Source organism: Leopardus geoffroyi, chromosome C3, assembly GCF_018350155.1.
Source record: "Leopardus geoffroyi isolate Oge1 chromosome C3, O.geoffroyi_Oge1_pat1.0, whole genome shotgun sequence".
Classification (NCBI taxonomy): Eukaryota; Metazoa; Chordata; class Mammalia; order Carnivora; family Felidae; genus Leopardus; species Leopardus geoffroyi.
The window spans coordinates 112,699,015-112,711,671 of record NC_059338.1 but is presented as its reverse complement, the minus strand read 5'-3'; the positions used below and the strand labels follow the sequence as shown (position 1 = coordinate 112,711,671).

The 12,657-nt window shown below is 42.0% G+C and overlaps 1 protein-coding gene across 4 annotated transcripts in view; it reads right to left on the bottom strand.

Annotated features, from left to right (window-relative positions):
• VIRMA (vir like m6A methyltransferase associated) overlaps positions 1-3,501 on the bottom strand; it is a 59,958-nt gene extending 56,457 nt beyond the window's left edge. The window contains exon 1 of one of the 4 annotated variants that reach the window (XM_045454200.1): positions 3,309-3,501. In XM_045454200.1, the coding sequence (XP_045310156.1) occupies positions 3,309-3,371 (63 nt within the window). In that variant the 5' untranslated portion in view covers positions 3,372-3,501. The remainder of the gene's footprint in view (positions 1-3,308) is intronic. The other 3 variants (XM_045454199.1, XM_045454202.1, XM_045454201.1) reach the window with 3 other exon arrangements.
• Positions 3,502-12,657: the final 9,156 nt, after the last annotated feature.

The window sequence follows — 12,657 nt, the reverse complement described above, 5'->3', positions numbered from 1 at the left end:
CATGGTGCCTGCTTGAGATTTTTTCCCTCTCTCTCTCCCCACCCCCACCTTTTCCCTCCACCCCTCCCCTATTTGTGCTCTCTCAATCTCTCTCAAAATGAGTAAACTTTTTAAAAAATGTACTAAGTTTTTAAAATTTTTAATAAAGTGGCATACAAACCACAAACACAATTTGTAATTCATTTAACACGACTCAAACCCCTTTCAGTATTCCCCTTGGGAAATGTGACTAAATATTTTCTTCACCAGATAACAAACTTCTTTGAAGGCAAGGGCAATAGGTTTTGGGAGTTTTTTTTGTTTGTTTGTTTTCTTATTTGTATTGCCCCTCCTGGAGCTATACCTCACCTTCAGAAGTATTTTTCATAAATGAAATTGTTAAAACAAATTCCCAAATTCCTACTTTAGCAAATCTCTCTGGTGTACCACTAAACACACCAAAAACTAAAATTATCTTGTTCCCATCAAACCCAATTTCAGACTTTTCTATTATCAATGGCCCTCCCAATTCTCTAGTCTCTAAAACTGTAACTCTAGAACTTTTAACTACTCTTTCTCTCTCACACAATCAGTTGCCATGCTATCAACTCTATATCCAAAATTTATCTTGTACCTATCCCCTCCTACTTAGTCCTACTGAGACACAGTATGGCATGGCTTTAGAAGCACATTACTGTGCCTTCATCCTGCTATGACACTTTAGGAAAATGACCTAACTTCTCACACTCACTCTCCTTATCTATAAAATAGGGATAAGGATCTTCCAAAATTATTAAAAGAATTAAGAGATAGTATATTTAAATTACAAAAGCACCGCATCTTGCACAAAATGAGCATTCAATAACTGTGGACAGTGATTACTGCCCATCTGCTAAGCCCAAGCTTTCATGACGTCTCACTTTTTCTTCCTTATTTGCCATCTCTAATTTTTCTGAATCATTTTAGGTATTACTGATCAATTAATTGACTTAATGAATTTTACTAGTCATTTAATTTGCCTGCTCAAAAACTACCTATTTCCTATAAAACAAAGTCCATACTCCTTTGCTGAGCATTCAAGGAACTCCATGATCTGGCTTCGAACTGCCCTGCAGCTGCCACTTAATACGAATATTTTTGGCATACTCCACAGAGGACTGACTACTCCAGGAGAATGCCCTGCTTTCTTATCTACAATTGTGGAACATTTCCTCTTCCACCAAAGACCAAGTTCACATGCTAACTGCCTTGATGAAGTCTTCCCTGATATTCTCAAAAGAAGAGTGATCTCTCCCTCCTCTGAAATCACGTAGCCTTATTGGTAGCACCAAATGGAGCTAAATATATACTCATCGGGGACCTAAAACGTCAGAGCATTTTGGAATAAAGATGATAAACCCTAGGGTGCCTGGCTGGCTCAGCCAGTGGAACATGCAACTCTTGATCTCAAGGTCATGAGTTCGAGCCCCACACTGGGCACAGAGCTTACTTTTAAAAAGAGAGAGAGACAGACAGAAAAGAGAGAGAGATGATAAACACCAAGGGATTCCCACGGTTTCTTTACACACTCATTGCCTTCTAACTTGAATCATACTTTTGTGGACCTAACCTCCAATAGTCAGTTATAAACTCCTTGAGAACAAACGGCTCAATATTCCATATTCCCCACAAACCCTTAGTCTTCCTTCAAGACTCTGTTCAAATGTGATCTCTACTAAGCCTCCCTCAATCATTGCCAGAATTGGTCCTGACCTCTCCTGGTCCTCAATGTTTGTCTAAGAATGAATGAAGAAACACTAGATATTTATTAATTTTTTAATGTTTGTTTATTTTTGAGAGAGCGAGCGAGAGAAACACAGTGGGGGAGGGGCAGAGAGAGAGGGAGACACAGAATCCGAAGCAGGCTCCAGGCTCGGAGCTGTCAGTACAGAGCCCGCCCCGGGGGCTTGAACCAACAAAGCTCCAGATCATGACCTGAGCCGAAGCTGGGACGCTTAACCGACTGAGCCACCCAGGTACCCCAAGAAATACTAGGTTTTTAAATATACAAGTGAATTAATGCCGATTTACCTAAACTCATCACCAACTCATCACAGACTTCTTTCTTTCACTTTTAACAGTTCTTTATTACTGTACACATGACAGGTTCGTTCTGATCCAACTACTAACTCCATCATGAGTTTTCTAAAGCTTAGCTGGAAGTACAGTCACAGAAGTACGGGCAGTCGTTGGGACAAGCAGAAATTACTGACCCACAAGAAATGAGACCACAAACTCACTCATTGTTAGTAAGACATGTTCAAGTTTCCAAGAGTTTTTATTTTCACACACCTATAAACCACTCGTTGAAATAATTAGAAGACCACCAAGTTGTCAATTTTTTTATTTTGCCAAACAAAGCATTAAGATACAACCACTACCCACTATCATCACTAACTCCGAAGAAAGAACCGTTCACTAAACTAAGTTTACACTGGAAGAGAAATGTGAGCTCTGGGGCCGTTTTCATTCTCTCTGTGGACCTGGTTAATGTTCATTTGGGCCAGCTTTCGGGAACCGTTAGTTAACTAGCTCCTTTCCACTTAAATATCGCAGAGCCACTCCGACGTTCAGGGGCACTCACTCCGGTCATCACAGAACGAGGAGTCCACACCACCCCCACCCTCGCCCCTCCAAACGACAAGACAGTTATGCTGCACAGACAGATGAGCTACAATCCTCTCAAGTCTCTCTTCTTCGCAAGTATTCTCCACGCAAAGGGCGTTCCGTGTAAGAACTTCGCGTCCTAATGTGTGAAATCCTTCCAAGAGGTAAGGATTAAAGTTTCAGGGCAAACTGGAGAACGCCGCAATCCTGAACCGAACGAGTGTCACATCTGGACAGCAGAACTCCTGTCAGGAAGGAAACCTAGGAGGAGGGATTCAGGAACCACGAAACCTGCGGGACCCTACTCAGTCACCTGCGCTGTCAAACTCAAGCTGTCCAAGACCCCTCCCAAACACCACCTCAGGTAAACTTGAAAACCGTGATCCTTCTCAAGGTCCGAAGCTGACAGGAACAACAGCACAACAACAAAAGAACAAGGCAAGCGGAGCAGCCAGCTCGACCAAAGGCCTGGGGAACTAAGGGAAAGCCGGGGGAAATGGGGGGGGTCTACCGCCGCCCTCCCTCAGACGCGGTGCCTACACCCAAGCTGGGGGGGAGGGGGCTATGTCTGTGAGGCGTTAAAGCGGCAATCGGCGGGAGGAAAAGTCGAGGCCCGCCTAATGACTTTTTGTAAGGGTCCACGAGTCGGCAAGCAGGATCGGAACCAAGTCGGGAAGCCTTACCTCGGCGCTCGGGTGCTTAAAAGTATCTAAAAATAGCAGCTCCATCGCCGAGTCTACCGCCATGTTTGCCGCGGGCGGGGGATAGGGAGAGGACTTCCGGGGCAGAGCTCCAACCTCGGCGACCGCGGCTCCGGAGAGGGAGAGACCGCAGCACTTCCGGTGACCGGAGCGCTGGCGCCGCGAGCATTGGCCTATCCCGAAGAGTGGTGCTGCCGGAAGTCTCCGACCCCGCCTTCTCCAGCGCGGCGGAGGGCGCCGCAGGAGCATCGAGAAGGGCGGAGGGAGAAAAGGAGGGGACTACGGCATCGCTAGTGGTCCAAACCCTTTCCTTCCACCGCGTTGCAGAGCCACGACTGCCTTCGGATGGCAAGGTGCCGAGCGGGATTCGAGGAGGGTGGAGGAGGGGTAACACCGCCCGGTGGACGCCCGGCCCATTGAAACCTCTTTTCCAAGCAAGCAGCCTTTCCAGGGCTGACAGGAAAAAGGTTCAATAAGCGAGGCTGAAAAGTAAGACTTTTTTTTTTTTTAAGAAGCAACTGTAGTCTAAAAACGAAGAGATTTTTTTATTTGTTTTTTTCATCTGCAAATGTGAATAATAATGCCTAACCCAGTCTTAGGGTGAGGACTAATTGAAGCAAAACAAGAAATTGTATAACGTGAAATGCCATGAACATAGAAATGTAGAGTGAAAAGTAAGTCTCATGGCCTCTGGGTTGATGAACATTGAAGCAACTGGAACTGTTTTGTAGTCTAAATGGCACGAGTGCTTGGGAGAGCAATTAGGAATTATTTAGTGAAACTACATGTGTCTGCCCCACTTCTAAGACAATTCTCACGCATGTGCCCAAAGAAATACCTACGCATACGAGAATGTTCATGATAAAACTTAATAGTTGCAAAAACATCTGTTAATTGACATCAACAAGAAGCAATAATTAAATTGTGGTATATGTATACAATGTAATAGCGCGTAGAATAGAATGAACTAGTGTCATATCTAACATGGATCATCTGAAAAACGACTAAGCGAACAGACTGAAGAATCTGTAGTGTAAAATAGTATGTATCGTGTTCAAAACATGCAAACAATATAACTTTCCAAGGGCATGTATATAAATTATAAAATTACAAAATGCGTTGGAATGACAAACACTAAAATGTCAAGATAGTAGGAAACTGGAGGGAGGTGTAATTGAGAAGCACACAAGGGCTTGATTATGGTTTATTCTTTAGGTTGGTGATGGTTTCACAGGCATGCCTCACATTACTGTTTGTGCCTTTTGGTATGCTTGAAATATTTAATAATAAATAATTTAAAAAAATTTTTAAAGTAAATCTCCATTCACCCCCTTCCTCAGCCCACTAGTTTCTCCCTTTACCTAACAGTTCATCTCTTACTATTTGTTTTTTCAAAGAACTCGTTCTTGCATTCATATTTATTATTCCCAGCATTCTTCTCTTTTCTGATTTTTCAGTTCTGCTTTTTGTGTGTGTGGTTTTTTTTAAGATTTTATTTTTCTTGGGGCGCCTGGTTGGTTCAGTCAGTTAAGCGCCTGACTCTTGGTTTCAGCTTAGGTCATGATCTCACTGTTGGTGAGTTGGAGCCCTCTGTCAGTCTCTGAGATGACAGTGTGGAGCCTGCTTCAGATTCTCCGTGTCCCCCTCTCTCTGCCTCTCCCTCACTCACACACACACTATCTCTGTCTCAAAATAAATAAACTTTGAAAAAGTATATTTTATTCTTCTTAAATGAAGAATTTCAAGCTCTCACCCCATATCTGCTGAGTCAGAACCTGAATTTTTTTTTTTATTTATTTTGAGACAGAGGGAAAGTAAGTGTGCATTAGCGGGCAAAGGGCAGAGAGAGAGGTGAGAGAGAATCCCAAGCAGGTTCTGTGCTGTCAGCTCGGAGCCCGATATTAGGATCTGAGCCAAAATAAGAGTCCCACACTTAACCAACTGAGCCACCCAGGCTCCCCTAAGATTTTATTTTTAAATAGCCCAGTGTGGGGCTTGAACTCACAACCCTGAAATCAAGTTGCACGCTCCACTGACTGAGTCAGCCAGGCGTCCCAATTTCTGCTTTTGAATTTACTAATTCCTTTCTTCTGCCTTTTTAAGGCCTATATGCAGTTCTTTTTCTAATTTCTGTGGTGATGCTTAAATTATTTATATTCATCATTTATTGTATATGTCTACAAACTTTCCCCTAAGCTCTGCTTTAACTGTAAGTGATATATGATGTAGTACCTTTATTATTGGTATTTTTACATACTCTGATTTTCTTAGTTTTAATTTTCTTTTTGGCCTAAGAGTAATGTGAGGTAGATTTTTTTTTTTTAATTTTTTTTTTTCAACGTTTATTTATTTTTGGGACAGAGAGAGACAGAGCATGAACGGGGGAGGGGCAGAGAGAGAGGGAGACACAGAATCGGAAACAGGCTCCAGGCTCTGAGCCATCGGCCCAGAGCCCGACGCGGGGCTCGAACTCACGGACCGCGAGATCGTGACCTGGCTGAAGTCGGACGCTTAACCGACTGCGCCACCCAGGCGCCCCGAGGTAGATTTTTTTTTAATTAATAGACTATTTTTTAGAATTGTTTAGTTTTACAGGAAATTGAACAGATAATACAGTGGTTCCCATTTATTCCCTTTCCCCCCTGTTCAGAGCATCCTCAATTATTAATATCTTGCTTTAGTGTGGTACATTTATTACAATTGATAAACCAGTATGGATACATTATTATTAACTGAAGTCCATAGTTTACATTAGGGGTCACCATTTGTTTTGTGTTGTACATATATGCTATATGTGTATTTGAATTTATAGATTATCTCTGAAAGAATTATTTAAGAAATTGGTAATAGTTGTTGCCTCTAGGGAGGGGAGTTTGATGGTTAAAGTATAAAAATAAAGGTAATCTATTACCATGTACATATATTACCCGTTAGCAAATTTTGAAAGATGAGTAAGAATCAAGGAGTAAAGGGGCACCTGGGTGGCTCAGTCGGTTAAGCGTCCAACTTCAGCTCAGGTCATGATCTCATGGTGTGTGAGTTTGAGCCCCACATTGGGCTTTGTGCTGACAGCTCAGAGCTTGGAGTCTGCTTCAGATTCTGTTTCTGTCTCTGTCCCTCCCCACTCACCACTCTGTCTCTAGTTAAAAATAAAAAGATTGAATAAAGAAAACTTGAATACAACACCTCTTTCGAGAACTTTTGTTGCATAAAAAGCGAAATGAGGTGGTTGTGAGAGGGGGACCTGGGGTCAGGAAAAAATGTTTTTAAGATGGGAAATAACAGAGCATGTCGACTGGTGGGAATGAAGCAATGGAGAGAGAAACAGTGATGAGAAAGAGGCAGCAAAATAGTGAGTAGGTGGGTTTGAGGGGTGGTACCTGGTAGCCAAGTAGAAAGTGACCTTTGCTAGAAATGCCTACTCCCTGGTGACCAGGGGCAAGAAGGAGTCCATGAGTACACATGCAAATGGGAGTAATGATTTAGTGTGTGGAAATGAGAGAGTTCCTTTTTCATAGTTTTCTATTGTCTCAGTGAGATCATCAGCTATGATTCAGAGGACAGAAAAATGTGTAGGAGGTCAAAGAAGATATAGTACTAACCAGACTTCTAAGAGAGCCAAGAATCCCTAATTGACTGTCTATCACGTCTCACAGAAGTGTCTATCACTTCTCAAATTCGCTTTTACTTGCTCAGTTTTTCACCTTTTTCCTACCACCATTTGATCATTCAGCCATTCCCAGCTAGATATGGCTCCCTTAATACAAAGGTATTTCACATCACTGTGCCCTATGGCTTACATGGTTTCCTCTGCTTTAAATATGACTCCTGTGAAATGGCTTTCAAAAACGTACATACAGTTACAATAGCATCCAAAAGAATAAAATACCTAAGGAATAAATTTAACCAAGGAGGTGAAAGCCTTGTACACTGAAAACTATAATTGCTTTAAAAAAATTGAGACAGGGGCGCCTGGGTGGCGCAGTCGGTTAAGCGTCCGACTTCAGCCAGGTCACGATCTCGCGGTCCGTGAGTTCGAGCCCCGCGTCAGGCTCTGGGCTGATGGCTCAGAGCCTGGAGCCTGTTTCCGATTCTGTGTCTCCCTCTCTCTCTGCCCCTCCCCCGTTCATGCTCTGTCTCTCTCTGTCCCAAAAATAAATAAACGTTGAAAAAAAAAAAATTAAAAAAAAAAAAATTGAGACAAATGGAAAGACGTTCCATATTCATGGATTGGAAGACAATATTGTTAAGATGACAATATTACCTAAAGTGATCTACAGATTCAATGCAACCTCTATCAAAATCCTAATGGCTTTTTTTTTTCAGAAATGGAGAGTCTGATCTTCAAATTCATATGGAATTTCAAGGGACCCCCAAATAGCCAAAACAGTCTTGAAAAAAGAACACATTTGGAGGACACACACTTCTTGATTTCAGAACCTACTATAAAATTACAGCAATCAGAACTGTAGTAAAGCCATAAGAATAAACATACAGGCCAATGGAATAGAATTAAGAGGCTAGAAATAGGGCACCTGGGTGGCTCAGTTGGTTAAGCGTCTGACTCTTGATTTCGACTCAGATCATGATCTCATGATTTGTGGGATCAAGCCCGCTGTCAGTGCAGAGCCTGCTTGGGATTCTCTCACTCTCCCCCTTCTCTGCCCCTCCTTCTCGAGTGTGCTCTCTCTCTCTCAAAATACATACATACATAAATACATAAACTTAAAAAAAAAAACAACTCAAAATGAGTTGAGGACCTAAGCTAAAACCATTCAACTCTTAGAAGGAAACGGGTAAATCTTCATCACCTGGTTTTGTTCACCAGTACATCCTTACTTAGTATGTGGCATACACTAAACACTCAAAAATGGTTATTGAATGAACCGATTTCTTGTTTGCTATTTTGAATCACTTAGAGCATTACATATTGTGTATGTGTTATATATGATATGATTAGGTTGTACTATTCTTATTCTTTCATTTTTGTCTGTCTTGCTCATCAGATTATCAAACTCACCCTGAACAGTGCTCTGTAAACAGTCCGTAGTAACTGTTGCTATTTGGCCAGCCATAGTGTCTTTCCCTCTTTGATTTCCACCACCCCACAGTGAAAAGAGCAACTTGAAGGAAAGCAAAAATTGCCTTTGATGTGAAAAGCAATTTGTGTGGATCTGAATGCATGCCAGGAGCAACTTGACAAAAAGGCAAAGATGTGGGAGGGAGCTAACCAGTCCAGGATAACTCAAGGTTGCATTTATTCGGTAACAGATGAGCTCCTTTCCCAGGTGACTGACATGCACACAAGTATACAGAGCAGGAGGAGGGTCTGAATGAACTGCCAAGCATTTCAGCCTCTCCAGAGACCAAGTATATCAAGAACAACTGATTGGGTAATCTGGCAAACTGCCAACTGTAAGACATCCATCCACCAGCAGGAACACAAAGAGCTTTCATTTTCCTCCCTAGCTGAGCACACTGATTAAAAGTAACAGCTGCCACCCTCTTTCCATGAGACTTGATTATGATAATTCCCCACAGCCAAAGGCTTGCTGTGAAACTTCTACATCATTCTTCAAAATGTAGTCTGGAAATTACCTAAAAATTTGAGAAACAAGGATTGTAAGCTATTATCTACACAAAGTATCTTGAAATAAGCACACCGATTAGTGCCAATTGTTCTGAAAGGTTTAATGACTCCAGCTATTTTTCAATTATTTTGCAGCTTCATTTTTTTTTTAACGTTTATTTTTGAGACAGAGAGAACAGAGCATGAACGGGAGAGGGGCAGAGAGAGAGGGAGACACAGAATTGGAAGCAGGCTCCAGGCTCCGAGCCATCAGCCCAGAGCCCAACGTGGGGCTCGAACTCACGGACCGCAAGATCGTGGCCTGAGCTGAAGTCGGACGCTTAACCGACTGAGCCACCCAGGTGCCCCATTTTGCAGCTTCATAAAGGCATTAACACTCTGGGATCCTGGCTATTTTAAAGATAGGCAAATAAGGGTGCCTGGCTGGCTCAGTCAATAGAGCATGTGACTCTCGATCTCAGGATGGTGAGTTCTAGCCCCGTATTGGGTATAGAGGTTACTGAAAGGTAAAATCTTAAATGTTTTTTTTAATGTTTATTTATTTTTGAGAGAGAGAGAGAGAGAGAGAGAGAGAGACCATGAGCGGGGGAGGGGCAGAGAGAGAGGGAGACACAGAATCCAAAGCAAGCTCCAGGGTCTGAGCGGTCAGCAGCACAGAGCCTGATGCAAGGCTCAGACTCACAGACCATGAGATCATGACCCGAGCCGACTGAGCCACCTAGGCGCCCCTACTTAAAGATAAAATCTTAAAAAAAAAAAAAAGTAAATAAAGATAGGCAGTGGGGCGCCTGGGTGGCTCAGTCGGTTAAGCGTCCGACTTCAGCTCAGGTCACGATCTCGCGGTCCGTGAGTTCGAGCCCCGCGTCGGGCTCTGGGCTGATGGCTCAGAGTCTGGAGCCTGCTTCTGGTTCTGTGTCTCCCTCTCTCTCTGCCCCTCCCCCGTTCATGCTCTGTGTCTCTCTGTTTCATAAATAAATAAACGTTAAAAAAAAAAAAAAAAAGATAGGCAAACAGCCAAAACTTCGTGGCTCAGTTCTACCCTTCAGTACAGAGCCTGCACTATGTAGACTATAAACCTTACATAAGGCACTTTTTTTTAATTGCTCTACTGTATTTAGCAGATGAATAATCTCTCAAAGCATGTTCCCTTAATAAGCCCGTGGGAAAAGGTTTCCATGATAAAAAAAATAACTTGGGAAATTCTGTATACCCTACTTCCCTCTTAGAGCTTCATCATGCATATTATAAGCTCTAAAAAGTACACAGAGAAGCTTCTCTAACTTTTTAGAACTTAACCACTAGCCCTTGCAGCTTAAACTTGCTCTTAACAACTTCAATGATTTCTATACCCTTAAGAGCTAGTGACATCAGCCTTACGGATTATTCTTTCAGCACTTTCAAAGAAAAGCATAAATACAAAGGTTAGGTGGGATTTGAATGAAGATGGCTGTAGAATGAATAGAGTTGACTAAAAACTTACTTTTATATAAGAACTTTATGTTAGTTGATGAGCAAATATTAGTTAGGTTCCTCTCCCTCTGGATCCACTTATACCCCTGCATCAGAGATTCTACCCCTATCTAAATCTTCCTCAGTTTGTGCTCTCCCAGCTTCAGCTAATTGGAACAAGGATAGTCACCTGGCACAAGGTAGGTTGTAGGGAGTCCTCAATTGGCAGCAAGTTCTGACTCAAAAAGATGAGATATCGGAGTGAAATTACCAGCTGGTAGTGAGACAAAAGAATGCAGATTCATGGAGCAGAACCAGGTCAAATTAATCACAAAGGATTAGACTGGAGCAAGCATTGATGGCCACCTGTGCTGAGGTCCCAGTGCTGAGGTAGGCCCAGCCATGTCACTGCTCTTGTTTGAAATGAATGCTTCTTACCATAATCCCCTTGTATTTAAATAGTTTGTGTGGTCTCTATTTCTCGCAAACAGTTCTACATTAAAACAACTGTTTACCAAGTGTTCTTCTGAGATCAATGAGACATATGCTACAAAATGAAATATGGTAATGATCTTGAATGAACAATAGTTACAGAAATAAAACATAATTGTTAGATAATTGATCATCTAAGAGTATTTATAAAATTATAGAATAGAGTATAAAGAGTATGACTGGACTTTATGAAAACATGAATTTTGGGGGCTCAGGACTCAGGGTTTTGACAGGGAAGAGGTGGCACATTCAAAATGTTTAATTCAAGAACGTTTAATGAGGGGCACCTGGGTGGCTCAGTCGGTTGAGCGTCCAACTCCTGATTTCGGCTCAGGTCATGATCCCAGGGTCATAGGATCAAGCTCAACATCGGGCTCTGCGCTGAGCTTGAAACCTGCTTAAGAATCTCTCTCTCTCCCTCTGTCCCTCTCCAGCTTGTGCTATGTCTTTATCTTTCTCTCTCTAAAATAAAAATAAAAATAAATTTAGTAATATGGGGTGCCTGACTGGCTTAATTGGTGGAGTATGTGACTCTTGATCTTGGGGTCATGAGTTCAAGCCCCATGTTTGGCACAGAGCTTTAAAAAATGAATGTTTATGGGTGCCTGGGTGGTTCAGTCAGTTAACCATGATCTCATGGTTCATGGGTTCAAGCCCCGAATCCAGCTCTGTGCTGACAGCTCAGAGCCTGGAGCCTGCTTTGGATTCTGTGTGTCTCTCTTCACCTCCCCCATTCACACCCTGTCTCTCTCTCAAAAGTAAATAAACATTAAAAAAAAAAATTTTTTTTTTTCAAAGAATGTCTAGGGGCACCTGGGTGGCTCAGTCGGTCAAGCATCTGACTCCAGCTCAGGTCATGATCTCATTGTTGTGAGTTCCAACCCCGTGTCAGGCTTTGTGCTGACAGCTCAGAGCCTGGAGCCTGCTTCAGATTCTGTGTCTCCCTTGCTCTCTGCCTCTCCCCCACTCACTCTCTGCCTCTGTCTCAAAAATAAACAGTAAAAAAAATTTTTTACATAAAAATTTTAAAAAATGAATGTTTAATGATAATTTTTTTAAAAGAAAGAATGTTTAATGAAACTTTTGAGGTAGAGTATGGTTATTGATCATAGTGATAGGTTTAAAGTGTACATTGTCAAAATTCGCGTGCTCCACACTTTAAATTTGTGCACTTTATTGAATGTCAGTTATGTTTCAGTAAAGCTGGGGGGAGAAAAGGATATTTCATGAAGGAACTATTTAGGAAGTCTGAGCAAAGTCAAGGGTAATGCATCTATGGACAAACAATCCTGAGAAGCCATTACCACCCTAGGGCTAAAGGAGCACTGGGAGGAAACTTTACAGGAAATCATCAGAGCTATAGCTGTAAACATGGGGCCAGCCATCTACAAACTGTTTGTAACCATCTAGGAAGAGAGAAGGACAGAAACTGAGAGTGAGCATTTAGAAACTTCTATACCAATTTAACAGACTAATGTTTTTTTAACCAAATGTTATGTTTTAGAAAACCTGAGGATTATATTTTGTATGTATTTAGTGTTTACTTTCACTTTTCTAGTAATTCACTTTTGTTACTTATTTTTTAAGGTGTTGGTCATTGGTGGGGTGGTAATTTAAGAAAGATTGTTCATCACTAGTTTGAGAAACACTGATCTAAAGAAATTCAATCTCTGATAAAACTTGAGCTGTGCATGGAAAAAGCTAGGGAACATGCATACGTCAATCACTTTCCTCCCACACTGATCTCTGTCTTTCCCCTGGACCAAACCCAATTAGAAGCCAGGTGACAGAGAAGTTCAG